Source organism: Otolemur garnettii, unplaced genomic scaffold, assembly GCF_000181295.1.
Source record: "Otolemur garnettii isolate 467f Iridium unplaced genomic scaffold, OtoGar3 scaffold00019, whole genome shotgun sequence".
Classification (NCBI taxonomy): domain Eukaryota; kingdom Metazoa; phylum Chordata; class Mammalia; order Primates; family Galagidae; genus Otolemur; species Otolemur garnettii.
This window is the reverse complement of record NW_003852414.1, coordinates 2,818,737-2,844,612: the sequence shown is the minus strand read 5'-3', so window position 1 is coordinate 2,844,612 and position 25,876 is coordinate 2,818,737. Positions and strand designations below refer to the sequence as shown.

Here is a 25,876-nt window from a genome sequence, read left to right as displayed (position 1 = left end):
AGACAGGGTCTTGCTCTTGCTCAGGCTGGTCTTGAACTCCTGTGCTCAAGCAATCCACCTGCCTCAGCCTCCCAGAGTACTAGGATTACTGGTATAGCCACCCCGCCTTGCAAAAATGGTACCTTAGATAGGGGTACTCAAACTTTTTAAACAGGGGGTTAGTTCACTGTCACCCTGACCATTGGAGGGCCGGACTATAGTTTAAAAGGACAGGCAGCTGCTAAGCAGGACAGGCAGTGTCGGCTAAAACACCCACGGGCTGGATAAATGTCCTCAGTGGGCCGCCTGTGGCCCGCGGGCCATAGTTTGAGGACGCCTGTGAGAGATTTGGTAGAGGACAGCAACAATTTTGATGCCATTAACTCATGTAGAGTGTAAATTATTTTTCTATTGGCAATTATTTTCTACGTGGATTGTGGGTCATTACGTACGTTCAAGATACACAAAAATCAAGAAACATAAAATCCGTGTGCAGAGAAACAGATGAAGCCCTCCCAGCAACTCTGATAGGCAAGTGGACATGTGCACAGTGAATCAGAAAGGGCACTGTCGCCTGTGTTTCTAAGAAGTAAAATAACTGACCACAACACAGACTGTCTCAAAACTTTCGTAGTGACCCACGTATAGTAGACTTATTGCACTTACACCATTTAATCAAAATAGAGTTACCTTCTGTCCATGTCTCCTGCATCCCCAGCCCTTTGCCCACTCTGCACCATACACTATAGTTCTACAACTATTGACGGAACTCTCCTGCCTGCACAATGTTTAAAAGCTGATTGCTACTAATGCCGAGAGTGATGGTTAAGACATCTGCAGACCATGTCCATTTTCCTCATGAAGTTTTTATAAATTCATGTTTTCTTCTTAATACAGTTCGTCTTCATCTCACCTTTCCCACCAGTGCTTAGACCTGTTTTTTTCTTTTTTCCTGCTGCTTTAAGCAACAGGTGCGTTGAAAATGAAAGGGGCCCTCTGGTGTCAGGTGCTACTGGCGCGGCGTTCTCACCAAGCTGGGCTTCGGCATGGGCCCATGGTCAGGGGTGGTGGGGGCGGCATCGTCTAAACAAACCTACATTGTGGCAGTGCAGAAGCTCTCTCTGTGTGTCAAGGGTACCCCGGGGCTCCAGGAATGGCTTTCGATGGGTCTAATTCCGTGGCTGGTAATTTCCACTAGTTTCAAGCTAGGCTAACACTTCACGGCCATTAACTAACATGCCATTCTCTTTTTTGAGCCATGCCAAGAATGCCACCATAAGAAAACGACAGCAAATGCCTTTCCTGCCTTAACAAAGATGACAACAAAAAGAAAAACCACCATTTTCTCAAATCTGCCAGGCACAGGGGAGGAATGTAGGGTGCAGAGTGCCTGAGAACTGGGATCAGCTCGTCAATTAAGGCAGGTCGAACGCTGAGGGGGTAAGGAGGGCTATTAAAAGTCTTAGAGAAGAAAATGGAGAGAAAGGGCAGATTTTTGTTGTTTAGAGACGGCTAGGAAGCAAGACGCGCTTGGGGGAGAAGAGGATATTCACATCGCAGAGTATCAATTTTCTACCTGAAGGACTAAACTACTTTAAGTCACTCCCAACCTGGGATGGAAGGGATTTAGCAATACAGCTATTAAAGGCTCCATTATCCCATCTATCAATCGGCTCCGCCAGCAAGTCTCCTTGTGGGCAACGCTCAGGTATCTGCAAAGTTTTTACAGCATACTGTACTCACGTCTGCAGGCTGCAATTTAATTCTTTTAAAAGCAACACTAAGTCCTGTCCGTCTCTGAGCTCTGTGATAATAACCCCAACCCCAGCTATTGTTCCATTATCTTAAAAAAGATTTAAAGCAACTCGCTGCTTTATTTATGTTGCACCTGGCATCGCACAAGGAAGACACTGGCTTTTTCTTCTTCTCTTGCTCAACTTGGGAGAGAACTTGCTTCAATTATGGAGCTAAGGACATTTTCTGGGCCTCTGCTCATCTAAAGACCTTTTGTGCCACAAATCAGCTCCCTCGGGCCCAAACATTATTTCGAACAAAGGCTCAAGACAGGTGCATTCTGTACAGCTAGAGTTTATAGAGAACGTTTTCAAAATAGAGGTACTGAAAAGGGCTTCCTTGGATGAATTTTCTGCAGCATCTCACTCTGTATGTAAAGTAATTGGCTTGGATATTTCCAACATGACACATTGGGCTGCACTTTGCATGTGTGTGTGAGGGGCATCTCTAACAAGCATGACGATTTCAACTAATATCGTCTAAGTTGTACATGAGGCTTAAAGATGAGTTTGTGGTTCCTTAAAACTAAAATGATTGCAAACTGTTCCAGTGGCTGAGGTCATGGTCTCATCCCTTCCAAACACAGGAGTGACCTTTCAAGGTCACAATACACACAGGGAGAGAAAAAAAAAAATACAGAAACATAGAGAAAAAGCTCATTCTGTAAAACATACGATGAAAACCATCACCCAAACTCCATTTTGAACAACCAAGCAGCTCTTAGCTATGTAAGGACGAGAAGTGGCATAAAAATTAATACGGTAAGTAGAACTACAGTCACTTTCATCTCATTTACATGATCATTAAAGTGGAGCAAGATATCAGTTGTTTGCAAATGACAAAAAAAAAGGTCACTTTCTGACCCACAATTTAGGAAATTATTCTATTCCTAAGGTAATCAGCCTGTCATCCAATAATTCCCTGCTCACTCATTATAGGAAACAAGGATACCAGCCACGTTGTCTGTCTACACTGCTGTGGCATTTTGATACACAGTAATGTGGCCTATGACCTTCAGGAGTTGAGTTTCCAAATGTACAAGATTTTCTCAAATTTCCCCTAACGCGATTGTTCATATAAAGTAGATAATGTAGAAATATATGCCAACATAGCCACTGTCTCCATTCAAAAAGAAACTTACAAAGAAACCGAAATAGATTTCAAATCATTTTCACTTCTCCAGGTGAAAGACATCTAGAGCTGAGGAGGAGGAAACACCCAGCCTTGCATGCAAATACAGTGTTGCCAGCCAGTAATAGATTCATCCCTTTCAGTTTACTGAGGCGTGTTTCTTTGTTTTTCAAAGTTGCATATTTAAAATACATTCCCAAGTTAAGGAGGGGTTCTTTCAAGCCTGTCCTGATCACCCAAAGCTCATCTGGGCCTCGCACCTCCGGCTTCACCACACCCCGTGTTTACTGTTAGCATACCACGTCTACACTGCGCCAAGTATTCTTTTTTGTTTAAAGCTCCACTGGAGAGTTCAAAGAGCAGTCTTTCCTTCTCCTCTTTGTTCTCCTGCCCCAAACACCATCACTAGAACATAGTACACACTCGCTAAGTTTGATGAATGAAATAATTAACCAAAGGGTGAATGCTGGGAAGATGCTAGTTAGAATCTCCATTCCCAGGTAAACTCAAATAGCGAATGCAGCTCCTCATGGTGTGGGACCGGGGATGACAAGTCCCCATGGGGTTTGCCAGGTTGTAACTGTGTGTGGGTGTGACACCACCTCCACGCTGTTGTCTCTGAAAGGTCAACACTGTGCTCATTGCTCTTTTTAGTCACTATGTCCAAATACACATAGCTAAAATATATTTACCGCTCAGCACGAAAGAATCCTGCTTTAAGAACCTGGTGGGAATGGACTGAGTCAATTATGCTGAACAACGTTAAGAACATGAACATAATTCCGTCACGTCGCTATACCAGAGTGACTCAACTTGCTTGATCATCTAGAAACATGAACTCAATACCTTAGGAAAAAAATATCAGTAACAGGAATATTGCTGCAGAAGACGATTAGAGATTTTCTTAGATATTAGACCTGGGGGACTTGTTTTATAACCTCCCAAGAATTGATTGCATGAGGTGATTGTGCTTGTGAATACTGGTCCCATATTACCAACTGCCTGATTTAAGGACTCATGTTGCTCCCTTGAGCTAAGGTTCCAACTAGATTTGATCTCTGAACAACACAGGTTTGAACCTCATGGGTCCATTTACACACAGATCCCCTTCTGTGTCTGCCACCCGGAGACAAGACCAACCTCTCCTCTCTCCCCTCTCCCTCCGCCCACTCAATGTAAAGATGAGGATCGTCTTTTATGATGATCTACTTCTACCTAGTCATTAATATATGTATTTCTTTTCTTATGATTTCCCTAATAACAAATTTTCTCTAGCTTATTTTACTGTCAGAATAAATAAAACAGTGTATAATACATAGAACATAAAAAATATGTGTTTATCGACTGTTTATGCTATTGGTAAGGCTTCTGGTCAACCATAGTCTATTAGTACAGTAGTTAAGTTTGGGGAGAGTCAAAAACTATATGCAGATTTTTGATTGCAGGGACTAGGGGTTGTCAGCACCCGTAAGCCCGGTATAGACTGAGGGTCAACTGTAGTACATTTTGGCCATTTTTCGTTCTTTTCTATTTATCCCTAAAATTAATCTTCCTCAAACTCTAATTTGGTCACCAAATCTCTCAGTAGAAACATGTATAGGTTTCTTGTTTTATGTAGAAATATAATGTTGAGGATATTGGGTTTTAACACCAAAAAGGGACTCAGTGGCCGGGTGTGGTGGCTCATGCCTGTAATCCTACCACTCTGGGAGGCCAAGGCAGGTGGAGTGTCTGAGCTCAGGAGTTCGAGACTAGCCTGAGCCACAGCAAGACTTCATTTCTAAAAAAAATAGCCAGGTGTTATGGTGGGGCTTGTAGTCCCAGCTACTTAGGAGGCTGAGGCAAGAGAATCACTTAAGCCCAATAGTTTGAGCTTGCTGTGAGCTGTGATGTCGCAGCACTCTACTGAGGGTGACAAAATGAGGCTCTGACTCCAAAACAAAACTGGTGTACTTAGGTGTGCTGTGAAAAAATTTAAAGATCATCAATTAAATTATTTTTGAAAGAAGTTTAAAGAACAGAATGTTCTTTTTTTTTTTTTACTCTTTTTTTAACCAACATAAGTGGGCTGCAGAAGTTTAACTATCTCAAGTGGGTTGTGAGATTAAAAACCAAAAAGGTTGAAAAACTCTGGAAGGGGGTTTCTCCAGTAGAGCCTGTTTCAGAATTGCTTGGAGGTTCCGTTAAATACAGATTCCTGAGCCCCACCCATAAAGATTCAGTTCTAGGAGGGCCAAGGCAGGGCCCAGGACTGTGTATGTGTTTCCAGGCGATGCTGAGGGTACCATTCCGTGGACCACACTTTGAGAAGCCCTGACCTACAGCAGCAGGTAACTGGACCCACCAGGCCTCTGTATTTGAGCAGAGGAGCTCCACTTGCATCTGCTCTGCAAGCTTGGCTTCATTTCACCATCAGGTCCTTCATCTTTTCTTTTTCTTGAGACACAGTCTCATTATGTTGCTCTCAGTAGAGTGCTGTGGCATCACAGCTCATAGCAACCTCAAACTCTTGGCCTTATGCAATTCTTTCCCCTCAGCCTCCCGAGTAGCTGGGACTACAGGTGCCCTCCACAACGCCCGGCTATTTTTCGGTTGTAGTGGTCACTGTTGTTTAGCAGGCCCAGCTGGGCTGGAACCTGCCACCTTTTGTGTATGTGGCTGATGCCCTACCCGCTGAGCTACAGGAGCTGAGTTGGGGCCCTTCATCTTATCAAAGGGTCGAGTAACTGACAATCACCTTTTCTAATCCTGTTAGTCTGCAAATGAGAAAACTGAGTCCTGGAGAGCCAGGTCCCCGGCTAGGGGGCTGGTGTCCCATCCTGGAAACATCCTTCCTCAATCTCTCAGTCCAGCATTGAAGCCTCCCCCCATGTTGCCACCTGGAACCTCCTCTCCCCTCTGATACAACCAACCTCTCAGTTCTACTTCAGCCACAGAGTTAACCCTTCCCTAAATAAAACTTCAAGTCTTTTCCTAACACCAACTCTCCCAGATATCTAGCACAATTACATTCTCAACTTGGAACTGAATGCATCAGATTACGGACTCTGATCTCCCCTGGTCTGTAACGCGTGTGCACAGACAGCGTCCTTTGGACCGCTGCGTCATCCAGAAACGAGCCACCTCCAAAAAAAAACCACTGCTCAGACCACCCCCTCCTCATGTTGGTAACACCAGACTTCTGGCCCCTCTTGTAGACTCCCAGGCTATGAAGATGATCCTTCCTGAGCTGCACTTGTCCTCACCCAGACTGGGCGATGCTTCAGCAGGGGCCTCGCTAGGGTTTGAGCAGCCTTCCTTGACTGCCTGTCTTCCATGTCGGTCTCGTCTTCATAGAATTAATCTTTGAGTTTGTTCTTTCTATTCCCAGACCTATAACCATTGTTGGTGATGTTGTATTGCCACATTGATCAGCCTTCCTAATTCTCTGAGCTACATTTCCTACCTCAAGCAGCTTATTTTTTTCCACCCCTAACTGACTCACCATCAAGTTTCCCAGAGAGATTCCTCAAACCCTCCCCATTGTCTCAAACCTCCAACACCCCCTTTCCCAGAAGTGCCATCATCTCGAGGGTGAAACACAAGATTAGAGGATGGGTCTGCCTAGGGCCGTACCACCCTTAATGGGCCTGATCTCATCAGGATATGGGTCTGGTGTGGAGAAAGCATTCAAACTTTTGTTCTAGAAAGATCACTCTGGAGGCTGTACGGGAGATGGATGAGAATAAAGGTGGGGAGACACAAATGAGAGGGGTTCACAAATACACACGGAGGACGAGGGAGATTAAACCATCAGGAATTACAAAACACTATTGTACATTATAGAGGAAATAGACAGGTGCTAGATTCATTCATTTGGGCTCTGATTCCTTAGTTGCATTCTCATCTTTCTGAGCAGAAAAATACACAAAAAACTGCATAATTGGGAGCTAGAATACTTCTGCCGTGTCCCGTCACAAGGCGGATGAGACCTGTTATGTGATGGACAGATGGTGGCACAAGATATGAAATGAAATTAGCCATGATGAAACGCAGATGGAGATGAGGGAAAGGTCAAAACGTTAAAGGTCAAAGGAATGAGGCTCCAGCCTGTCGCATTTCATGGAGGAGTGAGGGCACAGCTTGGCGGCCTCTACCGCAGGGAAGCCCAGGAACCCGAAACTTACCCAGGGCTGTTCAAAGCTGTAGGTGCGTCTCCGATCCTCCACGTCCTCATCCTGCTTCGCTTGCTGGAATTCCTGCCGCAGACGCTGTATCCGATCATGGTTGCTAGGCGTTGATCTGTGACTGAAAGAGAGACAGGGCAACGGTGAACACCCTTCAGAAATATGATCCGGGAACTGCAGTTGCTACGAAAAGAAAAAAAAACCCGGCAACTTGCTAGGAAATGATGCTGTTTATGAGAAAGTAAATTTTTCAAACAATCCTCTGGGCATTTTCAGCATGTTTTCACTTTGTTCTTAGGATTAAGGCTTACTGAAGTTTTTTCAAGCAGATATTCAAGAGAGTGAGCAGTATTTGCAGATATTCCTTTTATTTGTACACTGTTTAAACACCTCGTCTCCCTCCTGTTATCTGGCCCGCTGTGGTGGGGAAGTTTCTCGGCAAGTCAGAAATACCAGGTTCTAGTCCGGGCTCCTCCGCTTTCTCAGACCACAGCACTTGATGCTCCGGAGCTGCAGTTTCCTTACATACGAAGTGGAGATAAATAATTGTACTCTAAATATGACAGTTGTACTAATCAGGTGAAGATGACACCATAAAACACAGCTGCAAGAATGTGCATTATTATTTTATAATGCCATTAGCTGAAGTTCCCGTTACGAGTCATCAGAGGTCTATGAACAAAACACAACTCTTACAGTGAAAACGAGAAGTTTTAAAAATAAGTTCAGGCGGTAGCTTCATTCAGTTAGTTAATGATGCTGCCTTCTTTTTGTATGGTACTGGATTTTGTTTATCCTCACCAAGAGCCTATAAGTGGGAAAGGTAGTATTTCATGCGCACACGCACACACACGCACACACACACACACACACACACAAATACAGAAACTGACATTCCCAGAAGCTAAGAGGCTTGTATAAAGGTCATTTCTCTACGCTCTATTGTCACGTAATAAAATATGTATCAGATTCTAAAACCCCTCCTTTGTATTAATAAAATCATACAAATTTTAGAAACAGTATCTTTGGCTGGGTATGGCAGCTCACACCTATAATCCTACCACTCTGGGAGGCTGAGGCAGGTGCTTTGCTCAAGCTCAGGAGTTCAAGACCAGCCTGAACGAGAGCAAGACCCCATCTCTACTAAAAATAGGGTAAAAACAGGTACCCGGGAATGGTAGGCGCCTACAGTCCCAGCCACTGGGGAAGCTGAGGCAAGAGGATTGCTTGAGCCCAGGAGTTTGAGGTTGCTGTGAGCTATGATGTTGCCACGGCACTCTACCCAGGGTGACAGAGTGAGACTTTATCTCCAAAACCAAACAAAAAACAAACAAACAAACAAAAAACCCAGTATCTTTGTAACAGCCATAGAGATAGAAGCCTAAAATCAATCTTAAATCCCAGAGCACTTTCTAGTCTATTCCATGAGCTAAAGCCCTGAGTTGTATCCATCCTATTAGAGGAACCATTCATACCCATCAGGCATATACTGTCTCCCCAACCAAACTTCAGATGTCTTGAGGACAAGAACCACATCTTATATTTCTCAACAGCCCCTCCAAGCTGCAAAGCTATTAGGAAGACCAGGTCTCTTCCTGGGAAGTGCGTTACCCTGGTTCCTCAGCGTACCTGAGCTCTCTGCCCTGCCCCCCTCCTGGATGATGTCATTTGGGAGAGATATCTTGGAAAGAGAAATTTTACCACAGTAGAGGGTGTAAAATTCCCAAACAGACATGTCTACATGTAATGTCACATACAGTGGAACCTCCATAGCTGCCCACCTCCCTGACCATTTCCTCAGTTAACCTAATTTTCACAGACCAGACACGCACCACGTGTACTGATCAGCACAGAAGGCCTGTGCTTGTCCCTCCCCCCCTTTGTTTTTCTTTTGACAAATCTTCTGAATTGATCAACCCGAGGACATAAAAGGGGAACCTGTCTGTAAGATGTGTTGCCTGACAACGTGAGGCTTCCGTCCCCCTAGATACAGCTTCAAAACTTTCCTCCATCCGTACTTTTTAGGTGGGCAGCTTGTAGCTTCCACTGGCTTTGAAAAAAAATATATACACAGCATCTTATATTGTTCCGACATGCACATTTTCAGAACTGGCCACCCATGACAATGTCAAATCTATACAGCTCCGTACTCTGTATGTGAAATTGTGGAGGCCTGAGGATGGTTCTTCACACAAAGAGATAGGAAGGTGCTGAGCATTTGGGAATCTCATCGTCACATCATGTTTCCAGCTGTGCTTCCCTTTTGTCCCTGGCATACTTCTAAGCGAAGATTATAGGAGGCCTGACTGACAACGTATTTTACAAGTCTAAATACAAGTGTTTCTCTGTTGTTTTCATGCAGCATAAGATAGTGTTAAGCCCCTAATTATGAGGTTCACGAAATCCAACCACTGAAGGAAACTGACCTCCTACTATTTGTGATTAACTGCAAGCCCATTGTGTCAACAAAGGGAGCTGACCCAGCGTCCAGCACTTTAAACTCTGACGCTCTCAGTGTTCCCCGCAGTGAAAGAGAAGGGGTGAAAGTTATGTCTGCTCTTGTTTCCAAATCTGGGCAGTGAGTGTAACCACCGTTTCACCCTGTTTTCCTTTGCTCTCTTTCACCCGGTGCTCCAGAGAAAGTTGACAGAGTCGTCTGTGATGAGCAAAGCAACTTTAATGGCTGGAGTTGGAAAACAGGCTGCCATGGCTTTCGTGATTGATGATGATTTCCAAAGACTGGAAGACCATCAAGGACCCTTGGGGAACAAGAGTTGGCAGCCTGGAGGTGAAATCCTGGCTTCGGGAGATGAAACCATCGCAACTGCTTAGTTCTGACTCTCAGGCCAGTCTGTAACGAGCCAATAATTCAAACTTGGACTTCTAGAGTTCCTGGTTAGCTCTTCTGCCAGGAAAGTGAAAGGAGATTTTAAATATTCATTAGCAATCGTGACTAATCCCTGCACATCCCAGTCAGTGTATATTGAGGTTCATTGCCAACTTAAAAGTTGTTCATTATTATTATTATTGTTATTGGTGAGGATAATAAAAACACCACCTAGACTGATCAGATGGATGGATGAGACAAAATCCTCTTAATGAGCAGTCAGCAAATCATGATTTACAGACAGTCTGCACGAGAGGGATGCTGAAGGGGGCAAAAGAGGATTTTTGTGTAAAAAGAAAAGAAATCCACACCGACAGACATAAGAAAGTGTTCATCAGGACTAATCCTCAGCCTCTCCTTACACGCTAGTTTTTGCTACCTGGTTAGAACTTCCTTTCATGTTTTAACTAAACGAAGAGGGTTGCTTTCGGTTCAGTAACGATCTACCCCTTTTTCTCACAGAGTAAGGAAAGGTAGCCCCAGATCACACAGTACAGAGCTTCGTAACACAGGTGCACAGAACAGTGTGACCCCGGATTATACGGAGGCCAGAGGTAGATGGCACAGCATGAGCACGACGGTTCCAAACCTTCAGACTGGATACTGCCACGTACTTCCCAAATGTAGCCATTCATGCAAAAACGCAGCCCTGAGCCTCTGTGCAGGTCAGCACGGGAGCCTGTCTTGCACCTGTGCCCCCCGGGTGTGCTAACCCAGCCACCTCCCACGTCACAGCATGTGCCTACGTCGGCCATCCTGACGGCTTGTTTAAAAAAAAGTGCTGCTTGCCCAGGCTCAGCTTGAGATACTCTGATCCATTCCGTCCCGTGCAGGGCCCAGCAATCTCTACATACTTTATTCAGAAAGTTCTACAGGTACGTTCAGCACGGTGAAGACAATGCGTGCTTAGGGTGACCAGATGTCCCGATTTTGGCAGGACAGGTTCAATTTTCAACAATTTGTCCTGTGTCCCGCCGCGTTTTAAAAAAGTCCCGATTTTTGGAACGAATGCACGAACGGGCTGGAGAACAAGAAGAGAATATACGGTCTTCGGCCGCCATATGGCTATTTCGCCAGAATATGAGTTTTATATTATTTTTGTTAATTTTATAATGTTAAACTGTGATAAATAATTGCTGAGAAGTGATTACGGAGAGCTGCTTATCAAAGTTTGCATTGTTGTCAGGCCCTGCCCTGCCCCGTCCCCCGCCCCCGCTCTGCCCCCGGCCATGTTGTCCCGCCTTACATATGTTAAAATCTGGTCACCCTATAAATGCTGGCTTCAGACTTGGGCAAATCCTAATGCCTACACAGCAATTAACTAAGGACCAAGGCGACTCCCCTGCTCTAGAAGAGCCCATGTACGTTCTGTGACACACAGAGTGTCAAGAGCCTTGGTGGACAGAGTAGGGCCCTTGGTTACGGTAGATTGTTGGCCAGAAGGGACGCAGGCCTCGTACCGCTTGCTTTTAAGAGAATTCAGAAATACAGTTTCTTGCCTGGCCCCCCGCAATGTAATATTGTAACTTACTTTAATTCCAAAATTCTCCAAAATAGGTCTGTTGGCAGCTAGCGTGCAGCCCCTACTTTGTATTCTGAGCGTCCTGTCCCTTTTATGTCACTTCCCAAAGTCATTTACTTTTCCTGCACCAAGATAAGGCACCTAGTAAAAGTCCCGAGAAACAAATTTAAAAAAAACAAAAATTCACAACTGGGTATCTTTCCCGGCAGCTTCTCTCCCTTAAATTGTCTGCTCCTTCGGAACTGTCCAAACTCGAACCTGGGTATACGACTTCTTCCTCGCGGGCTTGAGGGCCGACCTATCTTTTCAGAGGAGCGAGTGCTGAGGGAGAGAGGACTTTGTGATGTGACTGATTAATTCTTTATGGATTAAAAATACTTGAACATTTGCATTTTTAATTATGCAAAAGAAATCGAGAAGCCTGGAAGAGATTAGCTTTAAGATCCAGAATTCAATGGAAGAGAAAATTAATCACTCATTTTCTTAAATAAGGAGGTACCAGCTTAGTGTACATGATTTTTTTTTCCAGAGAAAAAAGGAAAAAAAAAAAAAAGGAAAAAGGAAGAGAGAAGGGGGGCAGAGGACGGGGGGATGAATGGTGGCAGGCTCTGCCTGTTGCTCAGAAGGGAGAGATGATTATAAACTCTGGTGAAAGAAAAAAGAGTCTGCCAGAGAGGGTAGGAAGATAAATTTTCTCGTCTTTTTCTTTCTTCAATACTCTTTTCTTCTTTGGTTTCCATTTTTCTAAATTGCAAAAAAAAAATCAGATTCCACTTTCTCGAAGGCGTTGCTGACATTCATTGCTCCCTCCCAAGCCATCTGTAACTGTCCTCCGACCCCAATACTGTCTGACAGTGTCTTCCAGAGCCTGTATGCGTTTTTGCCTTCACCACAGCCATTTACCATGTGTCTAACTTGTGTGTTCACTTGCCTGGGGCACAGTCAATTGCTCAGCAAATATTTGTGATCGACAGTCTTAAGGTGGCCTCGTGGTAGTCACACCTTTGGCGATCCCCTAACCTTAAGTGTGGACAGTCCCCCACACTGGCTTCTAACCAGGGAAATGCGGAAATAGTTGAGAAATGTCTGTAACTACATTTATGTGACTACGTAAGGACAGGGTGAAAAATCAAAGTGTCATGAATCTCACAGTTGCATGGGACAGAATGCTAGGAAGCTGGTATTTCTTTAGTGGAGAACCTAGCCTAGCCGAAGTCACCTTGAGAAGAGGACCCAGCTGACTCATGCCTGGACTCCAGGCCCACAGAAACTGCAACGTAATAACTGTGTAATGTTTTAAGCTAAGTTTGTGTTAATTTGTTGCCTAGCCAAAGGAAACGTAACAGCCCATTGAATGGATGTCGGCCTTGGCCATGTGACTTACTTTGACTGGTAGGCTGTCACTGGCTATGAGGCAGGAGTTCTGACTGTGGGGTGGGCTTGCTCTCCCGTGCTCCTGATTTCTACCCCACAGCCAAAGAGACAAGTGCAACAGATCTGGACCCAACCTGCTGCTTAAAGTCAACCCCCACAGAGCCCAGCCTAAATCAGCCAATCCCCCGCCTGTCAACAGAGGCACGGAACCATAGATGCTTGTTATTTGACACCATTGTGTTTTTAGGTGCTTTGTTAAGCAACAACGTTACAGCAATAAACTCTCTAAACCTTCCTGCTTACAACTCACCACCACCATCACCACATCATCTTAAACAGTGCCATGGGGGCTTTAAATACTTCTAAAGTCGATGAAATAAAGAGCCTCAAAGCACATAGTCCCTGCCCACGATTGGAACCAAAGAAACATTGCCTGCTGCAAAAGCAGGTTGGTTAGGAGGACAGAATAAAAGACAAGCACTGCATTGTACGATTGAGTTTTACCCACATCACTCGCAGGGTTAGTCACTGCCAAGTTCTGGTCTCTGAGAAAAGCTGCACCAAGTCCATGCTGCTGCAGATGATGTCACTGAAAAATGCTCATTGCCAGGTCTTAAAACGGGAAACCGATCGAACGTTCTTTCCGTTGAAACATGGAAATCTATCCAATGGCTTAGGGTGACTCTTTTTTACCATTACTGCACCCACAATTCCCTACTCAGGCTCTGTGGCCTCTGAAAATCAGCCTGGTGAGACCAAGGCTGAATGTGGGTGGTTTCCTGCAATGTGGTGAAGATATATCTGCTAACCAGGTGATTCGGTAAACTGAACTCAAGGGCTCATTCCCAGTTTCTCCTTCTGGCAGAGGCTGATGACCTGCTGGGATCTGGGTCAAAGTCTCCAAGTCACAAGGAGATAGTCCTGGTTAAAATCTCATTGACTTCAGTTTGCCAACCATCAAGGACTTAACAGATGCCCCTCAAACTCCCAATTTACAAAAGAACGGGTGTAAAGATTTTTGTCAACCAGATCAGCTTCAGTGTTTGGCCGTTTCATTTTTGCTGTCTATTTCTCAACCCTAACCGTTTACTTTTTGGCCTAAGGACAAAATTCTACTCCAAATGCTAGTGAATTTCACATCTGCACTTGGCCTCTAATTACTAGGGATGCAAAAGGGATCTTATTCTTTATCCCAGTGAAAACAAATACAAAAATGTCAACCCCCCCAATTATACTGGAGGTCCTGGAAATAATACATTGTCACACTACCCAAAAAAGTATTGCTACTCAAAAAAGTTTTGGAGTAGCACTCAAAAGAAAGTACTTTTCAAAACATTTTTTTTCTATGGACGTAGTCTCATTACTCCAACAGGTATCTCATGCACACACCCCGGGGGGGAAAGATGTGTGCTACAGTTCCACTAATGGCCAAGTTCTCTGCTTAAGGAACTCTGTTCTTCCCCCCTCCAGCATTCAAAGTCCAATGACTTCTGAAACATCACTGTGGTCTGCACTCCAGCACACCGAAACAGAAGACAGTAGGTTACAGCCTCCAACACTCAATTCACTTACATCCAGAGATCCTGTTTTCCAGAAGCCCAACTTTTCCAAGCTTGGATGAGGTCCTTAGGTAACAACTCCGCCTTCACAGGGGGTTCCTGTATTTCATTCCCTTAGTTAGTTAAATGTTATCTCTTTGCTGACTTCCTTCACGGCTAGACAGATGGAAGGATGAAGGATGCAGCCCATTATGTAAAATCCCACCCTCCAAGAATTACTAATTCTTCTTTGCCTTCCTGGAAAAGGAAAAACTGTGAGTCCCTTTATTTGTACCAACGGCGAGTCACAAATTCAGCTATCTCACGGAGGTCGCTTAAAGTAGACACCAGGACTGGAGCAGGCAGACAAGGGACTCTGGGGGCAGCAGATGTGGGTAGATCTGTCACCCAGCCTTGGTAACAGGCAGCCGGCAATGACCACCAGCGTCTCAGATCATTAAGCAATGTCTTACTGTGATGTCACGCGTGGTTGTACAGAGTTGTAATCCTTTCAAAACCGACAGATTGTCAGCATGATAAAGTGGATACAAACAAGTTCTTGAACAGGGATGACTAAAGCGTGGGGCGGGAGGGGGGAGGAAATGTCACTGAACTAAAACGGGACCCTAGGATGCAGAGTACCGGGAACCGCCGCCGTTCGAGAGAGTGCAGGTAAACAACCTTCTTCCCACTCAGCTGTTTTTCTATACTGATTAGCGATTCTGTAACATATTCCTGATCTGCTGATAAATAGTTTTAATCTACAGATGTCAGAACTGAGTTCTTAATTGCTGTAAATTAGTGAGCAAACACAGGTTTCTCATTAAACCCATTACACCCTGTATGTTAAAATGGAATGCTTGTCATTTGAGGTGCCCCCGCACCCCCCGCCTCCTCCTCCTGGTACTCAAAGCAGGCTTCTTGGTAAAAATTGAAGTATCAACAGTGAAACAGGGAGAGATGGTTAGGCTGTGTGGACTGGGTTCCTGTCCCTTGAAGGGGCTTTTATTCCTGGGGAGAAAAAATCTTTAGATGGCAATGAATGTGTTGCCTAGATTTTAATGGCAAGCTAGAATGTGCCACCCATTTTTGCTTTCTTAAAAGAAAGTAAAGTGGGGTCAGACCTCTGTGAAAGCTTTCGCTTCTCTTAGGGGGAAGAAACACTTCCTCCCATGATGCCTGTTCAAAGCAGACGGTTTGCCTCCTGTTAACTTGTATCACCTGTACAGGTGAAGACGCGGAACGTGCTGAATTAAAAGGGGAGGGAAAGAACAGAGGAAAATGCCAGGGAAAAGCAAACTCTGAACTTTCAAATTAGGTAAGCGATCGATCAAGCTGGCTCTGTCTCTCCGGCTGCACAATTTATGAGAAATGGCAGGGGGAGTGGGGGAGGGAAGGGGAGGGTAAAACCCAGAAATGTATCAATTACCAAACTACAAATAAAAATAGCTCCTCTGCACAAGCTTCATTAAGTTTTATCAGCCAGTATCTTGGGGTTTGACACTCAAACCTCAGGTCATAAATTCACAGTACAGCCTCCATATGTTCAGCAAACACCTGAATTCAATTTCTCTTCGGGATGTGAAGCAGGAATGTGGTGCCCAAATTAATTATGCATGCAAAGTTAGCTCCTAACGAGGGCAGCTTGTGTGTGTGTGTGTGTGTGTGTGATGCTGGAAGGTATTTATAACATCTGAAATTTGGGACAGCTCTTTCTTCAATCTGAGCACTTTTATACTGGTCCGGAAATCCTGAGTTCCCTCTTCCGAATTTGGACATTGAAAAAAAAAAGTAGAGTTAGGGTGGTGCTTGTGGCTCAAAGGAGTAGGGCGCTGGCCCCATATACTGGAGGTGACGGGTTCAAACCTGGCCCCGGCCAAAAATTGCAAAAAAACAACCAAACAAACAAAAACAAAAACAACAAAAAACACCCTTTATAGGTTCAGCACCTATAGCTCAGTGAGTAGGGCACTGGCCCCATATACTGGAGGTGGTGGGTTCAAACCCAGTCCTAGCCAAAAACTGCAAAAAAAAAAAAAAAAAAAAAAAGCAGAGTTGGTAAATACTTTGTTATAATGTTTGCATTTTTTTCTAAAGATATTCACAGACAGTTATGATATGGAAAAAATGGTCTTCATGTTGACTTTTGAGGTTTTTAGATAAATATTTCTGTGGTTCTGTAAAAATCACCTTGAATGACAGAGAAACTCTCAACTCAGCCTAAGTGGCTATATTTATCTGTGTCTATGTGTACATGTGAAATTAGCTACTTAGGAAATATCATGTCATTTTCAGTTTATTTTCACAGTTTCACTCATCATCTGTAATATAAAAAGAATTATGAGAAACGTATGCAAATCCCAAAGGCACCCACTTCGCTCAGCTGATAAAATTCATTTCCAGATTCTGACACCCGTGATTTGTCGTCCATTTTATGCCAGTTTCAGTATAATGAATCATAACAAATTAAAAACATCCAGCGACGTTCTCTAGGTTAAAAAGGTGGTCGCCAGAGCTGTTAATCCCGCGTGGGCTTCTGATGTGATAGTTCCAGATCTCTGGATGCGTTACGATAGCAGGGAGGTCACCTCCCCATCAGAAAGCCCCGGGACTCACTCTTCCACAGGGTCCCTCCGCAGCCGCCGGTGGGTAACAAACAGGCCTACTACTTTATAAGCGACAAAATCCCAGGAAGGTACCCCTCGCCCCATTTTATTACTATCATCACTCTTCCTTATTAGCCTGTCACTGGGCTCAGGCGGGAGGGAGAAAAATTTAGTTTTACTTTTTGAAGGGAATTCCTCCGGCTACCGAGGGCACGCACGTGCACAGGCATCCATAATTTCAAGACCTGACAATAAACACACACACACACGCACAAAAGCCCCACGGGTAGCTGTTCCTGACTCGTGTTGCAGAAATCACCCAAGCTGGTTTCTACTAAAATGGATTGCTACACCGACTGCCACCAGGCCTCCAATGAGCCACTTGCTCCCACGTCGGCACAAAAGTAATGTCACTTAGCAGGTTTTTAAAAATTATCAACAGAAAGCTAATTATCAAGTTTTTGTGGAAGGAAACATGTTCTAATAAAACCTTTTAAACAAATGGCCTGTGAATAATACTGTGAGAGTATATGTGTGCTAGACCCCCAAACCTCAGAGGTGGCAGAAAGGACCAGATTCCACGTCCCAGGGTCCCTGGGAGGGACAGGGCACGGGGCGGAGGCAGGGTTCTGTGCCTCTGGTAGCTCCTGACTCCCCAGCAGGCAACTCTGCACAGCTTTAAGTAAGTCAATGACAGGAGAGAGAATGTCTTCCAGGTATAGCAAGGAATTTAAACACATTTTTAGAAAATAAAAATGTTATTGCCTGCAAGAAACCACATCTGTCATTTTTCCCTGCACAGTGTAAGAGGCTGGAACTTGGGGTGAACTTCCAAAGTGCACTGACTTTTCGCAGATTGTGTGATTTTTCTGGAATTCTCTAATAAATGGCAAGGATATGTTAGGTATTTTAATTGGTTAGAGAGTTGAAGAAAGTTGACGAATTATATTTTTATTCATTCCAGAAAATCGCTGGAGATGCAAAGATTAGCCAGTTGGGGTGCCCCATTCAAGTCTGTGTCTCAAACTAAAATATATGTTTAAGCATCTGAGTAACCAGCAAATGGAATTTTATAGGTGAAAACTTTTGAGAAACTAAAAGAAGAGTGAAAATCGGGAACGCATTAAAATTGTAAATAAAAAAAATTCGGATAATTTTTTACTAAAAATGTACTTTTTTAATAAAAAGAGTAAACATTGGAAATAAGAATAGGGAACGGAAATTAAACTACAAAACCCGATGGCGTTTGATGACAAAATAAAATGATTGTCATGTTCTCTTTCATATTAGGGAGGTTTTTATCATACAAGCCTAGGAACTAATTATAGAACCATTATTTTAATTCTTTAATCACAAAATGATTACACAGAATCCACGGCTAACATTTTCTTTGTTTTTGCATTCTGTCTTCAATGACAACATAATTGCAAAACGCTACACAAAACTAAACTATGGTTTGTTTGTTTTTTCTTAAAGAAAAAAATACCAATGCAACTCGGTACTGAACTCTAAATCATGGCTACACCCTATAGGTTTTCCTGCAATTTCTCAAAATAGAAAGCAATGTAAAGGAGATTGTCTTTAAATCCCGTAAGAGGTTAGCTCTGAGACATCTTTGAGAACAAAAATAAAAGTAGTGAAACAAACATTTATTAACTAGTTTCCTAAAAAAACGAAAACCATTGGCTATACCCAAATAAAGGGCTGTTATTATTGATTATTAAACAATTTAAAGATCAGTAAAATATTCTTGATTTCTCAAATTTCCATTTATTTTATGCCCTTGATTCATTGCGTAATTTTTAGTTAATAATTTTCTGGGCTTTCATTCTAATTCATGATTTGGCCGTGTCTGAACTTATACATTAGCTGTCTGGAGAGATGAAATAAATGAAATAGAACCATCAATCAATTTAACTTTCCAACTTTAGATAAATTATTAGATGAGGAAAGCAGAAACAGTGTGACCATGTTGCTTTGGATTTTTTGATACTATAACATGGCTTGCATCATTCTTGTGTATGTTACATTTTCTCAAAGTAACACTTACGGTACATGCATACCATTTATATGTTAAAATGCTAAAGGTTTGAAAGAATCTCTTGCTTTATCACATCTCATCTTGCTGACCACCCAATCCCATGAAAGACTTTTAGGATATTTAGTTGTTTCCTGTGATGTTTCATTTTTAACTCCAGTATGGATGGATCACAATTTCTGGTTTGTGATCCACTCTTGCTGATAATTCTTACATGGCTCACTTTCTTTCATTTAGTTGAAAATTTCTACAAAATTTCTTTTTTTTTTTTTAAGAGACAGAATCTTAGTTTGTCACTCTCTGTAGAGTGCTATGGTGTCACAGCTCACAGCAATCTCCAGCATCTTGGGCTTAGGTGATTCTCTTGCCTCAGCCTCCCTGGTAGCTGGGACTACAGGCGCCCACCACAACGCCCAGCTATTTCTTTGTTGCAATTTGGCTGGGCCAGGTTTGAACCTGCCACCTTGGTATATGGGGCCAGTGCCCTATTCACTAAGCCACAGGCACCATCAGAAAATTTCTACAAAATTTCATTGGTGAAATGAAATTTTGATAACAGACAACTTATACTAATTTTTTTAACTTAATAATAAACAATATTTGAAATTTCATTTTCATACTGTATTTGATACTGTTAAATGTAAATTATGAACATCAATATGAATCCAGTACACAAATGAAAGCTAGGGATTTAACAATAATCTACATCTAACCAAATTCCTTTGGTATTTACATATTTCTGAAGAATAGGTTTATATTATGCTATCTCCTGGATTCATCAATGTCAAACCTGTATTTATTGACTTCCAGAGAAGGGAGGGGAAGCATTAGCTTTCTTACGCTGCAATCCCCATTCTCCCTCTCAGTTCCTATCTTCCCCATCTTCCCAAAATAGTTACTGCACAACTTAGCTGAAAATGATTTTTCAGTATTTACTTTAAATAAATACAGTTCACTGCAAATTCCAGTGGGATTCCATTATTTTCCTTCTGTGACATTCTTGATTTTTCTTTGAGCCTGTCTCTAATTTTTTCCACACTATGCAGCCTCTTAATAGAAATTTCCACAAGATCAATCTTGACTTTTTTTTAGGAGGCCTCTAACCTCAAGAGCTCTTACCACATTCCCCAATCTGGACCAGCTGCTCCCTAGGTTGCTGAACAGCAGAAATCCTGAAGGGTGTGTGAGAGCACATATTCTGTAGCTTTCTAAAAGGGGGTATATTAGAAGTAAAATATTTTGTGTATTTGCATGCTTTAAATATATTTATTCTACATTGACCATTCATTGACAGTTGAGCTAGGTATGAAATTGTAGGGAAAAACTCATTACCCTTTAATATTTGAAGGTGTTGCTCCAATATTTTCTAGCCTACAATGTTACAGTAGAGAAATTTGATAATATTCTCATTCCCAATACTTTATGGTATCACTTAAAAAAGAAAAAAGAAAACAGGGTCTTCTCTTTATGGTATTCTATAATGTCATAATGCTGTCTTCTTTTAAAAATTGATTTTTCTGGGCATGATACAATGATCAGTTCTGGTAAAACTTTTTGTGTCATTTATTTCTCTAATAATCTCTCCATCATTCTCCTCGTTCTCTCTTTTTTTCTTTTTCTTCTTTTTTTTTTTTTTTGGCTGGGGCTGGGTTTGAACCTGCCACCTCTGGCATATGGGGCTGGTGCCCTACCCTTTTGAGCCACAGGTGCCGCCCTCTGTTCTTTTTCTAGAAAGTATATTAATTAGTTTTACACTGAATCTCTCGGAATGAACTTTTGACTCTCTTCCCCTCTCTTTCCTGCTATATTGCTTTGTCTTAAATCTCATATTTCATTTCCTGGGGAATTTCTCAACCTTACCTACCAAGCCTTCTATTGTATTTTTTTAATACTGATATTGCACTTATTATTTTTCAAGAGTTTATTCTTATGTTCTCCATAATCCTTTGCAATAGCTTCCTATTCATATCTGGTGAGTGTAGTATCTTATTTCATGGTGGGTGTTCTTTACAATTCTTTAATATTTTTCTCTTCTTCCTGTATCTTATGTTCCTTCCAAGTTCTTTTAAAAAAAAAAAAGTTGTTGTTTTGAGGTCTTCTAACCAAGGCTTTCCTCAAATGTTTGATACACCTGTCTGTCCTTTTCTGTTAAAAGTGGAACATTAGAAACCACATTAGTCACTGTGTGCTTCAGTGGGGCTTAAGGCATGGTGGACAGGAAGGCTGAGTGACAGCCTCTTTTTTGATTGGAAATTCTCAAATCAGTGTACAAGGGTTCTTTTTCTTGAGCAATCCAGTTTCTTTAGTAAACAAAACCATCTTTGTCCTGGTGTGCATAAACGTAGTTCTTTACATTCTGGTGTCATCCTATCATCATAGAATAAAGAGATATATCCATTTTCATTAAAAAAAAAGAGTTAATATTTCTGTTTCTTACTTTTTGTTGTTTTAAAGTGGTTTTCAAGAGGAAAAGAAGAAGAAATGTCTTTATTCTCTGTGTTAAAACTGGAGTTTCTCATTTGTGTTCTCCATAATTCTGAATTATTTTCAAATAGATCAAAGATCTTTTTGAGAACAAAACTTGTATGTGGAAACTCAAGTTATTCCTTTTTAAGCATATGAAAAACATGGATGTAAACATTCCAAAATGATAACAGATGGTTATAATACCAGGCTATGTCCACTGTTCCCCAATAAGCCATAATTTCTGTATTACTCTTATTACATACATAGTTAACTTGGGGACTAAATTTTAAGGCATTACATTTATAATCTACAAAGCTCCAAATATAAGTACTATTTTTAAGATTTAGCCAAGTCCTCTAAACTTTTTCTCCCAAGCCCACACACTCAAAATAGTTTCCCTTTCTTTAACATGTGAGGAAATTCACAGTTTGGTTTCAGATGTTGATTACACAGGTTTATTCCCACTGCTCAGTGTGGTGACAGTGACATGTAATTTTTAATCCCCTGTTTCAATATCTGCTGGCCTTCGCTCTTCATTCTCCTGCCGAAGAGTAGCCAGCTCCTTTTCTGATTACTTAACATTATTCCCCTGGTGCTTATGGTAAGGAATATTTCACAATTTCCCCCACAGTGTGGTCTTACCATGGCTACACAAGTCTGCTTTGAGAACACAATTCTGGGCTTCTGCAAATCCCCACCACACACAAAGATGATGCCAGTTTTCTGGAGGATGTCATAGTTTTGTGGTTAAGACATGTGAGCTGATACAAGTCAACTGAACTCAACGTAAGATTCTCAGTAATCATAATCTTACAAGACCCAGTTGGTAATCTGATTAACCAATGGTTTACCAAGATCCCTTTGTGTTTGTTTCAAATCTTGTGTTTGAAAATCCTTCTAGAAAGTAATAAAGGTCTGTTCCATCTTGAACAGAAGGAATGGGTGTTATTTAGCTTTTCAAAAAACCTGGTGAGATTTTTCACGACCATCATTTCTCATTCCTGAGTACTCCAAGTAGAAAAAAGGAAGACATGGAGATGAATTTTATTCTGATGACTAGAGGACGTTGCTCCAAATCTCTTATTTTTCAGCTTCCAATAGCAGCGCTTTTATACGATCTACCTCTGGCTCCTAAAAGTGAAATCTGCAAAGGTACTGGCTAAGTATGGGCTTGCCTCGTTTCCAGTGAATTGAGACCTTACTGTATTCTGACTACGCAGATTTTAAAATCCTACTGTAGCTGATTAAAATGAGAAAAATAAATCTTTTTTTGTGGGCAAAGTATTCATGGCAGAGATTTGTTTTTCTCTAGTTTGACTTTTTCTCTTCCCAACGTTAGAGATTTTCAAACTTCTAAGCCAAAACTAAATCAATATTGATTTGCAAGCACAAGTTTTTAGAATGGGATGAAAACCGACTGACCTTTATAAGTTGATATACATAGAAAAATCTCCACTTCTCTGTGTCCAAAATAGATACATTTCTATTTGTCTTAAGATAATATCCACTTTGATTTGACAATTCACTACATTTTCTTTTGAAAAAAATTCCCAATTTAACATGATCATAGATTTTAATGAAGATTGGCTTTTCTGTTTATACACAGAATTTTTGCACTTTCAATTCATAAGAAAGGGCTGAGAAAACAGAGTCACAGCCCAGGTGCTACTGAGTCATGAGTAGAAAGGCCAAAGGTCACAGGAATTCAGGGGCACATCTGAGAACCAGCCTTGATAGCTGAAGGTTCAGTAAGGAAGGGACAGTGCCAACTTCTACCTGAGGACACAGGGGAAAAGAATGGAGCAGAGCATCTGTTAAAACTCAGCATGATCCTTTACAAGCAGATTGTAACACTGCCTTTCCTGTATTTTATCCTTTCAACTGATGTCCAAGTACTGGTGTGTGGGGAACCGAAGCCAAGACCAAATGGAACTCATTACGTGTTCAGTAGCATCCGAAGCCCAGAACGAACACAGAGACTGACAAAGACAGCGATATAAATAGAGGCAGAGGCGTAGATTTAGATATAAATATAAGCAATTTTCTAGCCCCATCACTTATATTAAAGAACCCCTTTGGAATTTTTCTTGTGTTGCAGAAGAAAAGATTTACAGAATATATACTGAAACGTGACCCGCTGTTTGCAAGCCAACCACCTGACATGACGCTACAGTCAGACTCAGAAGTCACGGGCCTCTACAGATACCGTTTTGTTTTGTCTTTTTTTCATATCGTAACAGTCCCTATAGACTGGCGCGGATATTGTTTCATTTTGATATCATAATAGCGCCTCCGTGGATTCTGGCTGACATTTTGTTTTGACATTATGTTACAATAGACCTCCGGCTGACATTTCGTTTTTTGTCACTGCGACATTGTTTCTATAGGTTGCTGCTGCGTTATTTTGTTTTGACATTAAAATGCCATCTCTCCGTCTTGGCACCATGTTATCTAGAGAACTTTTTGAGGACGTATGAAAGCCCATGGACCAGATGGGGAATGACACCACGTGCAATTGGAACATTTAATAAGCTTGAAGATATTTTTTGATAAACACAAATTTCTATGACACTTAATATGAGACTCGAAGCAATGTTTCCATCTAGTTTTAACGTTTATTATAATAGGAATTTGGTTAAGGTGTCGATTCTCCATCTTTCCAAAAAAAAAAAAAAATTCTTTTATAAGTCAAACCCTACAATCTCCTGAACATGTGAAAAACCTCAGAGAATGAATCATCTCCTTGTTGCCAGAATCTAGTTTATTTTGGTTTTTTGCTAATGACGATGGTCTGGGTTTTATTGTGTTTCAAAACCGTAGGACAAATTCATAAATTTTTAAAATTATTCAATTTAAGAAACCATGGATGATGACGTATTTCATGAACCTTTAAGACAGAGAGAGAAAATGCTGCTAATTGAAATGACATGGGTTATAAGAAGCACCTTGATATCAGAGATTTTAATCATGAAAACTATGAAACTTAAAAATTGTCGTAAATGGTGAGCATATGTACGGTATTGATAAAAATCAACATCATTAAGAACAGTGATCAAAGTACTTGATGATAGTTTGAGCATTTTTAAAAAAAAATAAATGACAGAATAAAGAGAGAATCTGAAATGGATTTTTCAGTGTTAGGTGGAAGTCATCTGGTTATCCCAAGAGGGGTGTGGAACAGACTCCTCCCTTTCCTGGCTGTCTTTCCTTCCTTCTGGCATTTACAGAATTCTCTATGGACACTCTACTATTCACAAGGAGACCAAGAACATGGACTCAGCTGCGTACCTCTAGATTCTATTAGCTTAAATTCCCAGGAAAATATCACTATGGTATAATGATAACTCTTCACCTTTGGCCATCATGTAAACATTTCCGTATTTTTTGCAACTCCATATTCAAAACTGTTACCTCATATACTTTTCCTTCTATAAAGTATAAAATATATTATGTGAACATGTGACTTCTAAAATGATTGCCAGAGAAAGTGCTGCTGGAGACGATCTCATCTATTTCCGTTCCTCACACAAAGAATTGATCACAAGAAAATTCATGAACCTTGCAGAACCCTCCGTTTGATAGTGGTTACTTTGTTGCAGAATTTTCCTTTACAAGTGTATATGTTAAAAATCCTCCCAGAGTTTAATGCTAGTCAAAGAATTCTTCAGATGAACGCACCTGTTTCCTTCTATCACAGATGATGTATTTCATGTTGTCCTTTTTGCCTGGGCTGCTAGGGAACTCTGAGATAAATGTAATGAGTAAATTAATAAATAAATATAAATATAAATTTATAATAAATAAATTTAAATCAATTCTGATTACTTGCCCCTACCAATTTTGTCAGATATTTTTATCATGTTTCTGTCCTTTTAAACTCCATTTTAATATCGGTAGTTATTATTCAAAGCTGCTTCAAATAATGTTTAGAACTGAGATGGTCATAATTCATACATACTTCTGGAGAATGAGTTTCTTTTCCTATTTTGAATACTTGATTCTTCTGATAGAAATAATCAGAAGATTATTTAAATTAATAAATAGGTACGTGAGTAATTTAAATAGTTAACAACTATTTAAACTGCTCACGAACTTCATGGCCACCCTGCATTTGGCTTCATGCATACACAAATAATATGAGATGAGGTCTATGTAAGCATCTAATCCAGTGCCGAGCACAGAACTGCATAATCACTCAATAAATAATAAAAAATGACCTCTAGGTAGAGACACAGAGTGGGTTGTTATAAATAAATCCAAGACTCCAACTCAGGAGGGAGGTGAAACTGAAGATATAGTGTTCATGGCCATCGACGTCTGCGAGGCCAAATGATAAAGTTCCTGAATTTGCCACCCTGTGCTTAAACTGGCAGCA

The 25,876-nt window shown here is 41.5% G+C and overlaps 1 protein-coding gene across 10 annotated transcripts in view; it reads right to left on the bottom strand.

Moving 5' to 3' along the window:
- PARD3 (par-3 family cell polarity regulator) overlaps positions 1-25,876 on the bottom strand; it is a 592,542-nt gene that overhangs the window by 14,794 nt on the left and 551,872 nt on the right. For all 10 annotated transcript variants that reach the window (XM_023511361.1, XM_023511364.1, XM_023511363.1 and 7 more), the window contains one exon: positions 7,071-7,191. In XM_023511361.1, the coding sequence (XP_023367129.1) occupies positions 7,071-7,191 (121 nt within the window). The remainder of the gene's footprint in view (positions 1-7,070; positions 7,192-25,876) is intronic.